The 17,318-nt window shown below is 61.0% G+C and overlaps 2 protein-coding genes across 2 annotated transcripts in view; both read left to right on the forward strand.

Moving 5' to 3' along the window:
- Positions 1-550: 550 nt before the first annotated feature.
- Positions 551-12,370, forward strand: LOC146398446 (uncharacterized). Its single transcript, XM_084982497.1, has 12 exons — positions 551-688; positions 1,997-2,096; positions 2,803-2,890; positions 3,661-3,751; positions 5,175-5,273; positions 8,015-8,207; positions 8,612-8,748; positions 9,046-9,310; positions 9,592-9,733; positions 9,815-9,856; positions 11,439-11,573; positions 12,155-12,370. Exons 1-12 carry the CDS (start codon positions 571-573, stop codon positions 12,368-12,370), a joined length of 1,626 nt encoding a protein of 541 aa, XP_084838623.1. The 5' UTR covers positions 551-570.
- LOC146398447 (uncharacterized) overlaps positions 11,934-17,318 on the forward strand; it is a 29,537-nt gene continuing 24,152 nt past the window's right edge. Inside the window, exons 1-5 of the mRNA XM_084981166.1 lie at positions 11,934-12,366; positions 13,950-14,151; positions 14,634-14,762; positions 16,191-16,317; positions 17,028-17,167. Coding sequence (XP_084837292.1) covers positions 14,705-14,762; positions 16,191-16,317; positions 17,028-17,167 — 325 coding nt within the window. The 5' untranslated portion in view covers positions 11,934-12,366; positions 13,950-14,151; positions 14,634-14,704. The remainder of the gene's footprint in view (positions 12,367-13,949; positions 14,152-14,633; positions 14,763-16,190; positions 16,318-17,027; positions 17,168-17,318) is intronic.

Below are 17,318 nucleotides of genomic sequence, written 5' to 3' on the forward strand. Positions count from 1 at the left end.
CAGTGAGCTAAGAATGAATAGTACTGGCGCCCCCTGGTGGCCCAGTAGTTCAGGATCTGGCATTGTCACTATGTGACTCAGGTCACAGCTGTGGTGCAGGTTCGATCCCTGGCCCAGGGACTTCCGAATGCCAGAAAAAGAAAGAAAATCAATTAGTCCTGATGCTGAGCACATGTGTGCAGACACTGCTCTGAGGATTCCCCCAAACTCCTTCGGTCCTCCCACAACCCTGGGCATGGGTACTCTTGTCACCTCAGTGTCACGGATAAGGACACTGAGGCGGTCATTTCCAGGTCCGGCAAGTCTGCCAAGGGCCCTGGAACCGCACAGTCTGACTCCTTGGCTGCGGCGAGAAGGAGAGCGCGGGTGAGTGGACGTGGAGCGCGGCCCACTGGTCTTCCTTGACTTTCTCGAGGAGGCCACCTCTCCCAGGGGACTGAGCGGGGGTGGGCTGGGTCTGGCCCAAGGCAGCTGGGAAGGTCAGGTTACAGCCGGGGTCACGTGCTCCAGCGTGGACAGAGCGAGGATCCGGCATCTTCTCTGGCGCAGCCTTTCCGGCCGCGGTCCAGCATGCCGCAGCGCGGGCTCTGGATGGCCCTGGCTCCTCTGCTAGCTGTGCTCAGGGCAAGTGAGTGGACAGCAAGCGCAGGGAAAACGCGGCACCTGCGTGGATGCTGCACAGCGGGAGGTAAGCCCTTTCCTTCATTCTCTGGCCGACCTCTTCTCAGCGCTGCGCACGTGGATGACCAGACTTTTCCAGGTGGCACTTGGTTAAGGGCACGCCATCAGCAAGCATCAGGTCCAGGCAGGAGCCCAACCATGGCCTTCATCACCGATGGGCTGGTGCCCACATGCAGAGGACCAGAGGGCACACCCGGCCGGCCCCTCCTCCGCAGCCTCCACTCTCCCCAAGCCCAGGCCCCGGTGGGCACTGTCTCTGGCCCCTGCTCTTCTGCTCTGCACATTCCCACATCCCCACGTGGTTCCATGTACCCTAACATGTAGGAATTTTTCTCCGTGAATTATTTGCCTCTCTGGACCTCATGTGAAACAAGTGCTCGTGGCTGGCTTTATCAAAGCCAAGTTTGATATATACGCATATTTGTAAAATCTTGTATCTTTCATATATTTCTTTAAAGCATACATCTTATAGTAACTACAAGGTATACATAGTATATGTGAAGATATGAATTTATGCATATTCGTTTAATAGTGCTATTACATCTAATATGTTAGTCATACACACATGAAATCTTTTCATTTGTTGCCTACCATTCTCTGAGGTAGAATTCTGTCCCAGAAAACGGAGCTGGAAAGATGTTGCTAACTGGTAGTGAGTCAGATGCTAAGCTCTGAACCAGATCCCACTAGAGCCTGGAGCCTCCTGGCGTCTCAACAGTCTGGAGGTGAAGCCCAGGCAGCTCCTCCTCAGGTGTTCAGCCCAGCAGAGGTCTTGGAGTGGTCGTGGGTGGGGGCAGGAGCACAGGGGGAAACATCACATCCAGCTCCTGGGCTGCAGCGGCACAGACAGGAGCCACCCGATGCCTACCGTGGGGCCTCGGTGGCTCTGGCCAGTCAGGCCACCTTCTGCAAGTGTAAGATGAGAGGCTGACCAGATGATATGTCAGCTCAGCTGTCCTGTGCTGCTGACGGCAGGTGCTCTGAGAGCCTGGAAATTTGAGCAGGTAGGGGGACAAGGAAGCTACGAGGCTCCCTCACAGTGTCAGGTTTCTGGGGGACTCGGGAGGCCTCTCACCCCACTGGGGGTCTGTTCCATGATCTTTGTGCCTTTCCCTCCTGTGTCTCATGCTGGCTGTGCCAGGAGGGACACGTCCTCAGCACCAACCCCAGGTTGTCAGCGCTGACTCGCTTGCGGGGACAGCTTGTTGGTAACCGCAGGTTTTGCTGGAGGAACATGAGCTGGAGAAGGCCCTGCTCGGAGGGGCTCATGATCCAGCCCACCTCGAGCTCCCCGCTTCTCCTTGGCTTTTCGCAGGGATGGCTGCCTGCTCTCCGCATCTCCTGTGCCTTGTCACCTACCTGCCAGGACGGCCTTCTGTGGCTGGGAGCTGCCCGCAGTGCCCCCAGGGCTTTTAGTAAGGAGCAGGCCCCCTCATGCACAGGCAAAGGAGGGAAAGGGCGGGGTGGGCAGGGTGGGCTGGGGGGCCACCCTCTCTGGAGGGAGGGTCTTGCAGAGGGAAGCCCGTGTGGGTCTTTTCCATGAGGGCCCCAGCTGCTGGGCAAGGACTGGGTGGCCAGTCCCCCAGGGCCAGCCCAGGACACATCTTCTGCCCCCGATGGGATTCAGGGTGGCGGGTGGGTGGCGGGTGAGCTCTGCTTCTCTGCCCCGTGACCCAGGCAGCGGGACTGGCTGCCAGAAAGCCTGCCTTCTCCTCGTTCAGCACTATTGACCCCCGCTGCGTGCAGTCCTGTCTCAGTCCACGTGAAAGTCGCCCTCGGCCCTGGCTCCGCAGCTTCAACTCCTTCTCCCTGAGCCCTGGGACAAGCGGGGACCCCAGGCAGACACCCTACGGCTGTCCTCCCAGGGCGCTACGTGGGACTGGTCCTGTCCCCAGGCCCCTCAACCTTGATCCTCAGCTCTGAGTCATCCAGCTGGGGACACTCTCCCTGCTCCAGCCACCCAATCCCCGTCAGGCAGGCAGAGAGTGAGTCTCTGAAGGTCCCAGGCCCGGTTTGAAAGGCCATCTCTGCTGCCACGAAGGCCCAGCTGTCTCCTGGCTGGCGCCTCCCAGGCCTGCAGAGGTCTCTTCTCGGTTGCTCAAATTCCTTTGGCATTTGCAGCTGCCTAGAGGGCAGGACGGCCCTGTGGTCGTGCTCCCCCCAACCCCGCAGTGGGCTCCCAGGACCAGCAGAGAGCAAGGACCACCAGGTGATCCCCAGGGGAGGGCAGCTCCTTGTCTCAACCACTCTGGGGGGCGGGAGGCATGGAGGTTATCAGGAAGCCCCCAGAAGAGGCAAAGTTGCTGAGGTCAGGAACAAGCTCCATTCTCTCGGAGACAGGTCCCAGTAAGGTGGGGTGCTCTCCCGGGGGAGGCAGCCAACAGTGCCTGTCCACTTGTGACCCAGCGCCTGGGGGCTCACCCAGCCAGGTGTTAACCTGGGAGCAAGCAGACTCACCTCGAGAGCTGCTGCGGGGACCCAATGAGCAGGTGCGTGTGCAATGCTGGGAGGTTGAGGCCACTGTTCCCATGGGACGTGCAATTACCAGAAATGCCCACGGCAGCCGCCTGGTGACTCAGGGCCTCACTGCACGTGTAGACACCTACTGTGGGCAGCGCTGGGTGCCAGGGACAGTTCAGGCAGGCCTGTCCCCCAGGAGCTTGCCATCGTGCAGAGCTGTGCCCCCGCCATGGCCAGAGCTCAGGTGGCACAGCGGGAGCTACAGCCCCCACCAAGCATTAGGGGAGAAGGTGAGAACCCTGTGTCAACCACGACGCTCCGGGGGTCACAAGAATTAAATCCTCTGCACTGTGACATGTGTGGGCAATGCTGCTGGTTTGCTGTTAGCTTAGGGCGTCTGCAAAGGCACTTGGCAAAGTGAGCACCTGAGCCTCGACCCCACTCAGCGCCCTCCAGGCACAGGTGTTAGGCTCACCCTACCTGGTCTCACCTGCTATTTCTTGTTGCCCTGCCCCGAAGGAGCCACGCCCGCAGCATCCTGGCAATGTCTTCTGCCCGCTGGGCCCCTTCTTCGCAGACAGAGGCCTCGGCTGCCAGCCCTGCCCTACAGGTGGGTGGAGCTGCCTAGGGACCTTCACTGCACTGGGGAGGGAACTGGCACAGGGTGGGCCAGGAAGATGCTGGGTCCCCAGGGCTCCGATTGGCCTGCTCGCTCCCGAGAGCCCCGATGGTCTCAGGGGCAGAGTCCAGCTGCCCCTGGCCCCCAATCCCACACCCAGGGCTGCGGGGAGAATGAACGAGACAGGGCAGAAGGAAGGCCATGCATACGGCGGGCACTGGACATCCAGGGCTGGGTCTGCCCTGACGAGACTTGTACACCCGGCAGGGTTTTCCAGCTCTCAGTGTACAGGGCCTGTGCATATTTTGTTAAACTTTTTCCCAAGTGTTTAATTTTATTGGAGGTTATTATGAGTGGAGTTGTGGTTTTTATCTCCATGCCCAAGGGTTTGTGGCTATTCCTGCCAGGACTTGGCCCATCAGCAGCCCTCACAGGCGCATAGCAGAGGAGAGGCTCTGAAGCCCAGGAGGAGAGTATCTCAACATAGTCGTTATTTTTATTATTAACTTTTGGATTAGAAAAGATTTTTTCAGCAGCAAAAAACGTACCCCCTTGATTTCGTTCTGGCTGAAAATGAAACAGGTCCTCAGTCCCCACGCCCTGGCCAACGGGAGCAGGGGTGGCACAGAGGGGCGGCCCTGCACCGCGAGCAGGGAGGGGAGCGAGGCGGGAACGGCAGGGGGCTCCTCATCTCTTCCCCTCCCCTCTACAGGGGACCCTGCCCCACCTCAAGGTCACCAGCCTCTCCTCTTCCACCTGCTCTTGGTGTGTGTCGTGGGGCAGGACCAGGGCCAGGGGAGCTCTGTACGAATGGGGGTCAGCAGAGGTGCTCCCAGCGGGACAAAGCGGGCTTTGCCATTGGTGAGAAGTGCCCAGGGGAAGCACACAGCAGGTCCAGAGGCAGGAAGGGCCTTGGCTAAGTGCTGGGCCGTGGCAGAGGGGGCCCGAGGTGATACTGCAGGGACAGGAGGGCTGGAGTGGCAGCAGGGAAGGAGGGGCCCGGCCAACCTGCCTGCCCTCCGTCCACCCCCACTTCTGCCCCATAAACTCTTGTCACGCCCCTGCTGATGCCAGACCCAGGGCCCCTGCCGAGGCCCCAGGAGCTGGCCGCCAGGGGACAGGCAGACCCCCAGAATCACCCCGAGCTGCAGCGTGGAGAGGGTGAGGCTCAGACGGAGGCACCACGGAGCGTTTGCTTGGCAGGAGCAGATGTGGGGGACAGATCCGGGGGGTGGGGCATGGAGACTCCATAGCCAGTCAGGGAGAGCAGCAAGGACCCCACTGCAGAGGAAGCAGCTTGAGGAGAAGCAGAGACTGTGCTCCCCTGACCGTCTCCCCGCATGATGGTGCTGGGGCCCTGGGCTGGGTCAGCCCTGGTCCCGGGCTCTTGGCACCCAGGAGGCTCCCCTCACAGGACGCCTCTTCCCAGAGGGCGCAGTAGAGCTGGACCCAGCCAGGAGCTTCGAGAGCCAGAAGGAGACACCTCACGCCAACACCAGCTTCTGCTCAGCAGGTCAGGTCTGAATTCCACCTGCTGTTTGGGAAGTGTGACTTTGCTAATTGGGTGTGTTTCCACAGCCTAATGAGGCTGAGCTTTCAGTGCCCACCACGGCTGGCATTCTGGGCGCTGGCAAGGGGCAATCAGCAGGACAGTCGCACTCAGGGTGCAGGCCCCACCCTGGGAGCCCCATGTTCTGTGTGTTCAGCTGGGAAATTCAGACCTATACAGGACATTTCGAGGCAGCCCCCGTAATTCCGCCTAGATCATGGAGAATGAGGGGTGATGTGGCTGGGAGCCACCAGCAGAGAGGACCCAGGAAAAGAAGTGAAGTTTTAAAGGGAAGGGTGAGGAGTTCCCATTGTGGCACAGTGGAAACAATTTTGACCAGTGTCCATGAGGATGCGGGTTCGATCCCTGGTGTCTCTCGGTGGGAGATCCGGCGTTGCCATGAGTCATGGTGTAGGTCACAGTCGTGGCTCAGATCCCACATTGCTGTGGCTGTGGCGTAGGCTGGCAGCTGTGGCGTAGGCTGGCGGCTGTAGCTCCAATTTGACCCTTAGTCTGGGAACTTCCATAGGCCATGGGCGTGGCCCCAAAAAGAAAAAAACAAAACCATGAAGTGAAAGGTGAAGGTGCCGACGGGCTGTGTAACATCAGCAAATTCCTGGACTTCACTGACTTCATCTTTAAAAGAACGGCAGCGGCAATGGTCTCAGCAGGTTGGCATGGCCGTCGGGCAGGACGGCCTATGGGATGTGCCTCCTAGGAGCCCTGCGCTTGGTGAGGGTTCAATAGGGAGCTGCTGTGGGCTCGCAACCACTGCCACCCCGAGCTGCTCCACCCACAGTGGAGAAGTGTGTCTGGGGGCAGAGAAGCTCTGTCCCTTCGGTCACACGCTCCAGTGTCCCGGGGGATACACCCCTCCTGCACCTGCACTAGCAGACCCACCACGCAGAGCACAGAGCCTTTGCACGTGAGTGTGACCACCCGTAGTGACGGGGGAGCTTGTGACCCTCCTGTAATGCGAAGAAGCAGGGGCCTGGGAAGCTCATGGGCTGCTCTGATGCCTGATCACATACCTAGCTGATGGCAAAGCCGGGACCAGAGCCCAGGTGTAAGACAGCCCAAGACGGTGCCCCGCCCCTTGAGCCTGGGCACGTCGGAGCTCCCAGACTCTGCCCGGTCTGCCTCTCTGCCACGCCAAGCCCATGGCTGGCTCGAGGCCGGCGTGTGGCCTTGGGGGGCTCTGCGTGCCCCGAAGACCCGCTGGGGGTGGCCCTAGGCCTTCACTCCCCGCACACAGTAGTTCTCACTGCCCCCGTACCTGGTCCCCTGCCCAAAATGTTCTCTCCCCTTGCCTGCAATGTTTTAGCAACATCTTCAAAGGCCACCAAGAAATGCAGAGATCCTCCAGAAAAATGTAAACAGCCACAAACGCCTTCCTTCTGCCCATTTACCACAACTCAGCCACAGCTCTGGGCCCTGGTGCACCTGCTTCAGGCTGGATGGCCTTTGAAGGCCCCCCTGGCTCGGCATTCTGAATCTGTGACCTCGTGTAACACAACACTCGTCTGGCCCCTGGCATGGAGTGGGGCCCCAAGCCCTGGCAGGGGAGGGTGCTGGAACACCCACTGGGTGTCACATGTTAGCTCATGGAACGCCACCTAACTCCCCAGGACCAGTGGCTCCGTCCTCTCCAAGCTTCAGAGGCCACCTAAGTGGCTTGGGTCAGGCAGTGTGAGGTCACAGTGCAAACTCACATCTGCCCCTTTACTCCACCCCCCCTAAAGTGCCGTGATCCCCCGGCCCTGCAAAGGAATGATGTTGGATAGGCTTTGGGGGTGAGAGAAAGTCGCGGGGCAATGTGCTCCTTTTCGCCCAATTCTGAGGCTGTGACCCAGAGCAGGGCCCAGCCCCAGGAACGGTTTGAGGAAACACACTTCTGTGATGAGAATTCTCAGCTTCTTTCCACAAAGTTCTGAACTGCCAACCCCTGCGCCCCTCCGCCAAGCCAGGCAGAGAGCAGGCCCCTTGCTCAGCACAGCCCTGCCTTTGCAGCCGAGGCACGGCCAGCCCCAGCCAGGGATAGCCCCAGCCAGAGGGCCAGGCCTCTGTGGGAAGGAGTGGGCAGGGGGGCGAGGGGCCCAACAGCCCAGCAGCAGCTGCAGTTGAACACCAGCCCCCCCAACAGGAGCCCCTGCCCCCTTGAGAGCAGCACGTTTCCAGGGCGGGGCCAGAGCCGCAGGCACTGCAGGCCCAGGGCAGGGACCCCGCCTCCAGGATGGTGGGCGTGGGTCTGCGTGCACGGGGCAGCCTAGCACCACCTCTCCCGGTGTGGCCGCTGCCATGGCGAGGGCTGCCGTGTGCCGGGGTCCTGCCACTTTGCACCGTGTTGTGTTCAGTCCTCACGGCAAGCCTGGAAGCATGCAGTTATGATCTTCGTCCTTCAGAAAGAAAACGGGGCCAGGAAGTTGGGAGACCCCATCACAGGTGCCTGGGCGCTGTGCTGTCGAGGCGGGCGCTCCCTGCAGGCTGTGGCACTGAACAGAGAGCAAGGATGCCCAGCACTGGCCATTCGCCTCTCCCGGTGGACAGGCCCCCACTCTGCAACCCCGGGGCAGCCCCGCTCCCTGCGCTCCCGGGGCCCTGAGATGGTCGCGTCCTGAGAGGGAAACACTCATGCTTTTCTTTGGAAGCCAGCAGCCCAGGCTCTTCAGAGGGAACAGGAGTGATAGGAGCCCTTCTCTCCCCAGTTGTCAGCCAGTGTCTGCAATGCCCAGCAGGACACTTCTGTCCCAGCGGAGCCGCCCACCCCACCCCATGCCAGCCGGGCACATTTAGCCCCCACCCAGGCCGGGATGAAGCCACAGACTGCACCCCGTGCCCAGCAGGCAGGGCCTGCACCCGGGCTGGGCTGACTCAGCCAGATGCAGAGTGCACGCCGGGGTAAGAGGCCTTGATTCCTCGAGGGCAGGGGTGACTGGGAGGGGTCACAGTCCTCCCCCGACAGTTAGAGAGTCAGGGACTCCGGTGCAGGTGGGGTCTCTCCAAGAATTCACACACACACACACCCCCGTGTTGCTCAAGGGCCTGTGCCCTGGAGCAGGGCTCAGGGTCACACCAGCCCAGGCTTCCAGGACCTCCTGCAGGAGCACTGGGGCCCAAGCACGCTCAGGCAGCGGCTGGGGAACTCCTGGCTTTTCCCTGGAAAAGGAAGCTCAGAGAGGCCAGGTTACCACACCAAAGCGGCACAGCAGGCCGGTGGGCACAGTGGGACCTGACTGGGACTCTCCAGGATGGCGGGCTCTGCATGATGTGGGTACCAGGCTCCAACCCCTCGGTTGTCATAGGTACGTGTGCCCTGTGGGCTCCTCAAGTCCACACGCTCCCACCCACGCCTGCCCGCCTGGTACCTTCAGCACCCGGAGGGATCTCTCTGACCTGTCCCAGTGCGAGGTCTGCCCTTCGGGCCTGGCCTGTGCCAGGGGTGAGTGAGGGGCAAAGGCAGCCCAGTACCCACCAGACCCAGCTCCGTTCTAAGGCGGGGAGCCCCAGAAAACAGACCCTGGTCCACAGCCCCTTCTTTCCACACAAAGACTGTGGTCCATCCCTCAGGGGTGGGACCACGAGGGGCATTCTCGCTCCTCAGCGCTCTGCCCCGGGTGGGGCAGCCTCGGGCCCCTGCCAACCCGGAAACCCTTCCAGTGCAGGGGCCCTGTCCCTGCATTTGCCCGAGGAGTCAGACTGCCGCTCTTCCAGGGCTACCTCAGGACTGTGTTTGCAGGAACCTGGGGTCCGGCCTGGTCCCCCACCCCCTGTCCAGTTGGCCATTATTGCCCTCGGGGCACCAAACTGCCGACCCAGTTCCAGTGTCCCCCGGGCACCTGGAGTAAACGGACCGGACTGACTGAGGGCGAGGAGTGCGCCCCCTGCCCCAGAGGTTGGTTCTGTGTCGGTGGAGCCGCGGTGCCCTCGGGGATGTGCCCAGCAGGACACTACTGCCCAGAGGGTGAGTGTGGCAGGGTCCACCCTGGCAGCGTCACAGGTGAGTGCTGGGAGTTAAAGCCTCTCACTCCCAGCCAGCCCACTCCCTCCAGGCTAAGGTTGGATCTCAGGGAGACCTCCTGGGGGAGGCTGGGGCTGCCCTGCCAGAGAGCATCCCAGGGATTCAGGGCGAAGCCCAGACCAAGTCTGGTCCTGGGAGAGTGGCACCCCTGCTCCCGGCCCCTTCCGCAGTGGCCTCCCTCCAGGACCCCCCCCCACCAGGGAGGAGGCGAGCACCTGAGGTGGCTCCGCCCTCCTCTGACCCCTGCCCTTTTCTCTGTCTCAGGTACAAAGTGGGGCACACAATTCCCCTGCCCAGCGGGCACCTACAGCTCCCAGGCAGGCAACAGCCGGGTGGGAGACTGCCTGCCATGCCCAGCGGGGGCCTTCTGCCCCAGTGGGACCCCCACGCCTGTGCTCTGCCCACGGTAAGGGAGGCCGGGGTTGTGGCTGTTGCGGAAGCTGGCTGACCAGGTGTCATGTGCCAGAGCCCCGCCCTTTTGTTCCAGGACCCTCAGGACCTGGCAGCCTTCTTGAGACGAGATGCAGAAGTAGGATGGGCAGAGGCCAGGGCCCGGGTCCTCGGGGTGACAGGCTGATGTGGGAGCCACACACGCATGGCCTGGATGTAGAAAGAGGGAGCACACGGTGGGCCGGAGTCGGTGGGAAGGTGCCCACACCCAGGAGGGAAGGTGCCCACACCCAGGAAGAACGGTGCCCGAGCCCAGGAGGGGAGCAACCTCAGAACAGCTCGGCCCAAAGGCCCAGCGCACTGGAAGCCAGTTCCAGCCTGGGTCTCAGCAGAGATTTGGCCCAGGCTCTGGGGTTGTCTATTGAGAGACTGTTTTATCAAGATGTGCCTTTTACTCCTCTAGCCAAAAAGTTAACTTAGAGTTTTTCTTATTTAAAAAAAAATCAGGAGTTCCCGTCGTGGCGCAGTGGTTAACGCATCCGACTAGGAACCATTAGGTTGCAGGTTCGATCCCTGGCCTTGCTCAGAGGGTTAAGGATCCGGCATTGCCATGAGCTGTGGTGTAGGTCACAGACATGGCTCAGATCCCACGTTGCTATGTCTGTGGCTGTTGCGTAGGCCAACCGCTACAGCTCCAATATGACCCCTAGCATGGGAATTTCTATATGTCTGCAAGTGCAGGGCTTAAAAAAATATATATTAAATGGATATTTGTAAAATTTGAGAGACTATGGGAAATGAAGCGTGACATGAAAGGCAGGAATAAGTGAGGAAAACACTGCAAGATTTAAAATCACTGTTTCAAGTTTCTGTTCTTCAAAATTGTCCTCAACAAAGTTAAAAGGCACACGACAAAGCAGGGAGATGTTTCCACATGAATGACAGGCTAACATCCCACTCCTTTCGCCTGTTACATAAAGGCCATCACAGATCAGTCAAATTGCGACAGAGACAGAGAGAACCCACAGGAAAACACGGCAACGTGGAGGCAGGGGCACCTTTAGACAGAAGCACAACTAGCCCACGGCTAGGTTTCAAAATCTGCTGTGCCTCACTACCCAGGTCGGCTGTTTGGGGTCCCACCAGCCCCACCCTCAGCCTGACCCCTCAGGAGCCTGACTCTGCTCTCGAACCCTCGGGTGAGCGGGGGGCAGTGGTGACCCAGGTGGCGGTCACGGCTCCTCCCCCTGGAGAGCCCCACAGCCTCAGCTCTGCTTCTCCTCAGGGGAACCTCCCGCCAGAGTCCTGGTGCAAGTCTGGCTGTGGCCTGTGTGCTGTGCCCGGCTGGTCACCACTGCCCTGAGCTGGGCACGGCCACCCCCCAGCCATGCAGCGCTGGCAGCTTCTCGGTGAGAGTTCCCTCAGGGGCCTGGAAGTGGAAGCATCCTAGAGTTGGGGATGGAGGCCTCAGAGAGCAGCGTCCATCCTGGCCCCTCCCTCCAGACCCTGACCCTCTGTGGACCCATCCAGGTGCCCTGCTCTCGGGCCCTCCCAGGCCTTGCCCTCCTCAGAAACGGAGGCTCACACGCAGCCTGGGTCCGGGCCAGAAACAATCTCAATTCCATTCAACGTGTTTCCCGAGAACCTGCTATGCGCCAGGCCTGGCCCAAATGTGAGAGGTATGGAAAGCAAGCAGCCTTCTTGCCAACCTCTCTTTCCAGGGCCCAGGTCATCTCTGGTGCCAGGAGTGCCCAGGAGGAAAACTCTGCAACCAGACAAAGCTGGCCAGCCCCGCTGCATGTCCGCCCGGGCACTACTGCCCCGCCCGGGGCCTGCTGTCCATCCCCTGTCCCAGGGTGAGAGGCTCCCCTCCTCCCCCAGCCTCTGTGCTTTTGTGTGGGGAAGCTCTGCCACCATCCAGGGTGGGATGGAAGACACCCCTTCGTCATGGCAGAGCCACAGCCCAGCTGTCTGCCTCCTGCGCCCACTCCGATGAGGGCTGGACCACTTGCTTTCCTGCAGCTGGTTTCTGAGACTGGTGCTAGAACAAAACGTCACCAGGAACAAAGTGACAGAGGCTTGTGGGGCTTGGAGGGACGCAGGGACAAGGGGGGAGGCCCAGGCGGAGCTCCTAGCAGGAAGGAAGCGTTTCTGCTCCAGCCTCCAAAGCCCCGCCCCCAGGCCATGGGGTCCTCTCCCCAGTACACCCCTCCCCCAGATGAGCCAGTGGCATCTGTTCTATTTTCCTGCCTGCTTCCCGGTCTGCCATGAGCTCCATCACAACAGTCCACGCTGGCTGCGTGCTCTGCCCACAAACACTTTTGCGGGAAACTTGGAAGTGCCTGGGAGGCTCAGTTCTGGCTCAGGGTCTCCTGCTCCCCTGCCCCGTCCATCCTGGGGGAGGGCGGAGGGTCCAGCTCTGCTCCCTTCCTGCCAGAGTGGCCCTCATGTCCAGGCCTCTGGGACCTTGACCTCGGCGCCGTCCTCTCCGCCCAGGGCACTTTCCGAGAGGCCCCTGGGGCTGCCCGCCTGGAGGACTGCCAGCCGTGCCGTCCTGGGGCCTTTTGTGGCCGAGCCGGCCTGGCCGAGCCCCAGGGATTATGCCGCCCTGGCCATCACTGCGGACCTGGCTCCAGCACCTCCTCTCCGGTGAGCACAGCCCCTGGGCCCCCAGAGGCAAGGCTGCCCAAGCACAGGGCCTGGGCAGGGTCGGGGACACAGGACGGGCAGGACCAAGCACCTGCCCCCTGGGGCTCACTGCCTGGTGGGGCAACAGTGCCCCCAGCAAACATGGGAGGGAGCCACTGCAGGGGGGCGCTGAAAGATCCACCACCATTAAACACGGCCCCCAAATGTGAAAAAGTAAAGAAAGGCGAAGGCATCTAACCTCAGTTTCCAGCTTCCACCAGAAAAGGGAGCAGATACAAATTCATCAGCAGCTAGGAAAGGGCACAGCTGGGCCGACAAAGAAGGACGCGTGAGGCAAAGCTGTGTTTGTATAATAAGGCATCTGCTCATCCTCAAAAGTGAATGCATTTGCCGAGGCCCCACGATGGCACTGCTGGGTAACAGGGCCCATTTCTCCGCTGCAGCCGGGCCCAGGCTGCAGGGGTGCAACCCTGCAGCTCACAGCCAGAGCCTCAGGGAGGTTCGTGCCTTCAGAGCCAATAATTCCGAAGTGGGGAAAAGCCTGAAAGGGAAAAAGTGCCTTACGAAAAGATGGTTAAACCACAAATTTTAATAGCCAACAAAACGAAAAAATGCAATACACCCGAAGTTCCTCTGTGGCGCAGCATGTCAAGGATCCAGTTTTGCTGAAGCTGCAGCACGGGCTGTGACGGGAGCTCGGGTTTGATCGCCAGCCCAGGAACCTCCACATGCCACGGGCACGGCCAAAAAAAACACAGCAGAGGCCCAGTAATGAGAAAATATCAAGGCGTTCCTGTGATGTCCCAGGGGAAACGAATCCAACTAGGAACCATGAGGTTGCGGGTTCCATCCCTGGCCTCACTCCGTGGGTTAAGGATCCAGCGTCGCCGTGAGCTGTGGTGTAGGTCACAGATGTGGCTTAGATTCCCTGTTGCTGTGGCTGTGGGGTAGGCCAGCAGTTTCAGCTTCAATTCAACCCCTAGCCTGGGAACCTCCATAGGCTGCAGGTGAGGCCCTAGAAAGAAAAAGAAAAAGAAAACATCTAGGCTGAAATACGGTATCTTGAGCCAGCAGGATACGGGTTACTATGACTAGTGACGAGGAGGTATTCTGTGCTAGAAAGTAAATGACCGGGAGTTAGAAACCAGTAACCTTACCACAGTCAGAGCAGTCTGTCAACACTTTTAGCAAATAGAGAGTTGGGATTGTTTCATCTATTTAATACGAAAATTTGTTCTTTTTCTCTGTGAAGTTGATCTCCCAGAGCAGCTCCAGGGGCAGCTCCCTGAGGCTCTGGCTGTGAGCTGCAGGGTTGCACCCCTGCAGCCTGGGCCCGGCTGCAGCGGAGAAATGGGCCCTGTTACCCAGCAGTGCCATCGTGGGGCCTCGGCAAATGCATTCACTTTTGAGGATGAGCAGATGCCTTATTATACAAGCACAGATCCCCGCACACACGTGCACAGAGAGACCTAGTGGAGCCAGGCAGGCTTCCTAGAGGGGGTCAGGCCGGACCAGGAGGTGGCCTAGGGGAGACCAGCCTCTGGCTCTTGACCTTAAGCCCTGACAGGCCCCTCTTCCTCCAGGAGGGACTCCCCTTTGGTGACCTCTGCCCCCCCGGCCATTTTTGCCCAGCTGGAACCAAGGATGCCAGGCAGAGGCCCTGTCCTGCTGGCACCTGGAATGCCAAGAGAGGGGCACCGGATGTGAGCTGGTGCCTGCCCTGCCCACCGGGGCTCTTCTGTGCTGAGGCGGGCCAGGCTGCCCCCAGCGGCCCGTGTGCACCAGGTGAGGGCACCCGTGCATCCTTGAGGCTGGCGGGAAAGGCGCCAAGTGGAGGCGGCCAGTCTGCCACCTCAGCACTGACTCTGGGACCCTCGGCCCCGAGGCGGTGGCGTGCTAGGCGGAACCCAGGAAAGTATGTGTGGTTGGGCTTGGGCAAAACAGGAGCCACCCTGAGTGGCAGGACCGTCAAGGAGCTGAGCTCCAGCCCCCAAAGCGTGTCAACCTGAGCGCTTTCTCTGCTTCCAGGATTCTACTGTCCGGGAGGGGCACAGACGCCAAGGCCTCTTGGTAGGCCATGGGGAAACCTCAGCCCTGAGGGCCGCGCCTGCCTGGAAGGCTCACTGGCAGCCATAGCCGGGCTGGATGGGCGGCCCCGCAATGGCTCAGGTACTTGGACTGGCTCAGAGCAGAGCATGGTTGCTATGGAAACCAGGGACAGCAGGATGGACAGGACTGGAGGATGAACAAAGCCACTCTGCTTTCAGGCCAAGAGAGCCACCAAGAGAGGACGTGCCCCCAGGACACAGGCCACCTACCCTTGACCTGCCCCCCGGACATGTCCAGTCCATGGCAGGGCCAAAGCCAAGCCCATGGCTGCCAGCCGAGTGCTGCAGGTGAGGAGATGGGGGCGGGGGTGGCAGACGGGGTCTGTCCTCGGGAGGCAGTCCAGGCTGCATCTTGGAACAGCAGCTCACTGCGACCTCTTCTCTCACTGGCTGGGGGTCTGGGAGGTGCCACCGACGGTGAGTAAGGACAGAAGCCAGGGGCACCACTCCCTAGGGGGGAAATCACATAACTCAGCTTCTGATAGGAATGCTAGGAGTGTGAGGATGCGTGCTGTTGAGGCAAAAGTTAAAGAAACCCAAGCACGGGAGGGTAAGATGTGGTCATAACACCGGACCTGGGTGACAGAGGGCCTGTGCCAGTCAACGCATCACTGGCCCGGGAGGGTCAGGGTGGTGCTGGCCTCCAGCAGGGCAGGCCCAGCAGCAGCTCCATCCTGCCGCCCTCCTCGGAGCTGGGGACACTGCGGGCCCCGCCCCCGCCGGGCTCCGTCCCAGGTCAGCCTCAGGAGACCTTGGATGAGGGAGCTGTTAAGAGCGAGGCTGAGCACGGGGGGCACAGATGGTGCATCGTATGCCTTGGCTGGAGGACCCTCAGGGATCGTGACCTTGGGGCCCCGTGCAGGTCGTCTGTGGCCAAGGCCAGCACCTCCACGTGCATCTGAGAGAGAAACACCAGCCCAACAGCCCCCTTAGGTGGCACTTGTGCTTCTCAGGCGGGTCCACCAGGGGGAGGTTGTGGGGTCCCGGGGTGATGAAACCCCATGCTTCCTCCATCCCAAGACGGCTCACGTGACCCTCCCTGTGTCCTCAGTGCCCCGAGTGCTGTGGCAATGGCGTCTGTGCATCTAAGCCGGTCCCTCAGCCTCCTCCTGCACCCTCGGCCACCTGTTTCAGAGTCTGACCTGCGGTTGTGTCACTTTGCACACATACGTGAAGATGTGTACACACTCAGGCTTCCACAGGCAAATTTTGATGCGCCCCATCCGACCCCCAAGAGGCTCGGCAGATCAGAGGGGACAGAATGCAATAAATGGAAGCGAAAACCTTGGTCAAGATGAGATTTCCAAAACCAGTGTCACAGAGGCCAGCATTTGACCCCGGGCTCCTCCCCAGGCTGGCCCCAAGGCCCAGCCCTCTGGGCTGTCCCCACACTTCTCCTGACAGGGCAAATGCTGGCCCTCTCCCCACCTTCGGGGTCCTAGGCAGGGTTCCCCCAGATAGGCTGTAATTAGCTCAGGTGACACATCCCAGCCCCACCCGGGCTCCCCCATCGTCCCCATGGAAATCAGGGGTCGGGGGCAGGACCTGGCCTGATAGCTGCCTTGGCTGTCAAGGTGCTGTGGCCGCAGCTCCCAACACAGCCCCTCTTCCAGGAGGGGTTCCTGCTGCAGGGCGTGCAGGAGGCGGGGGCTTCGGGCTGACCGGCTCCGGGCTAGCGGCTGGTCTGTGATGTCACCCACTCCTGATTTTGGGCAGGAGCTGAGGCCACCCACCCCCACGGAGGTATCGGGGCCACAGCAGGGGGGCCCTGCCCTCCGGGCCACTTCTGCCCAGTAGGAACGGCGGTGCCCCTCCCCTGTCCTGTGGGCACCTTCTCAGATCGGTAAGTGTCACTGCCCCAGCCCCGGAGGTCGGGGGGTGGGCAGAACTGTCTTCTTCCTGCACTGACCACCTCGCCAGCCACATTGCTGTGCCACGAAGGGTCATGGGCCGGAGAGAGCAGGACGCCCTTGGCCTGTGGGGGGATACCCCCCAAGTAGCAGTAGAAGGTGGGGCAGGAGCTGGCCAGAATAGAGGCTGGCGGTGTTGGCTGCTGGGGGCTCGGACACACATCACGCCCGAGAGAGAAAAGCATCAAGAACGCAGTGTGCCCACCTGTGCCACACTTGTGAGCAGGGCCCCCTCTCCCCACCGTCAGACACTGTCCGCCCCCAGGAGGGGACACCCAGAGCAAGGGGACTGCAGTGGAGCCAGTAGCTGAAGGGCTGTTGGGTATCCTGGCTGCAGCTGCGGGACCCAGGAGTCCGTGGCCCCAGGCAGCCTGGGTCTGAACTGGGCCTTAGGGTGGAGAGGGACCACTGTCACCAGGCACCCATCTCGGGAGCCCGGCCGCTGCTTCAGGCATCAGCCCGCCCTCTGCCCTGGGTGCCGGGAAAGCAGAAGGAATCCCAGGGACACGGCGGGAGGAGGAACGAAAGGCCGCCCCACAAGGCCTGCACCTGCCACCCCGAGAGTCGCCTGGCCCGTGACCCACCTTCTCCTGCCCCAGGCGCCGCCCCGGCTCACTGCCCAGGCTTCTCTCTATGTCCCCAGGATGTTCCTCTCCACGGCCTCTGAGTGCTTGTCCTGCCCCTCTGGCCATTTCTGCGGAGCATCTGGCCTCACTGGCCCCTCTGGGCCCTGCTCCCCCGGCTACTTCTGTCTGGCAGGAGTCACCACCCCAAAGCCAGCAGGTGAGGAGCCCCTCAGGACAGGAGTGGGCCCTGCATTGGCCACGCAGATAGAGGCGGGCCCCTCAATGGCAGGTGACATGGGGCGGGCATCAAGGAGAGAGGGCACCAGGTAAACTGAGAAGGAGCTGAGATACGCCTCGGCCCGAGGGTG

Source organism: Sus scrofa, chromosome 11 (assembly GCF_054392235.1).
Source record: "Sus scrofa isolate SSC_HxYL_T2T_F1_AM1 chromosome 11, Sscrofa_HxYL_maternal_Yorkshire_Landrace_v2.0, whole genome shotgun sequence".
Classification (NCBI taxonomy): Eukaryota; Metazoa; Chordata; class Mammalia; order Artiodactyla; family Suidae; genus Sus; species Sus scrofa.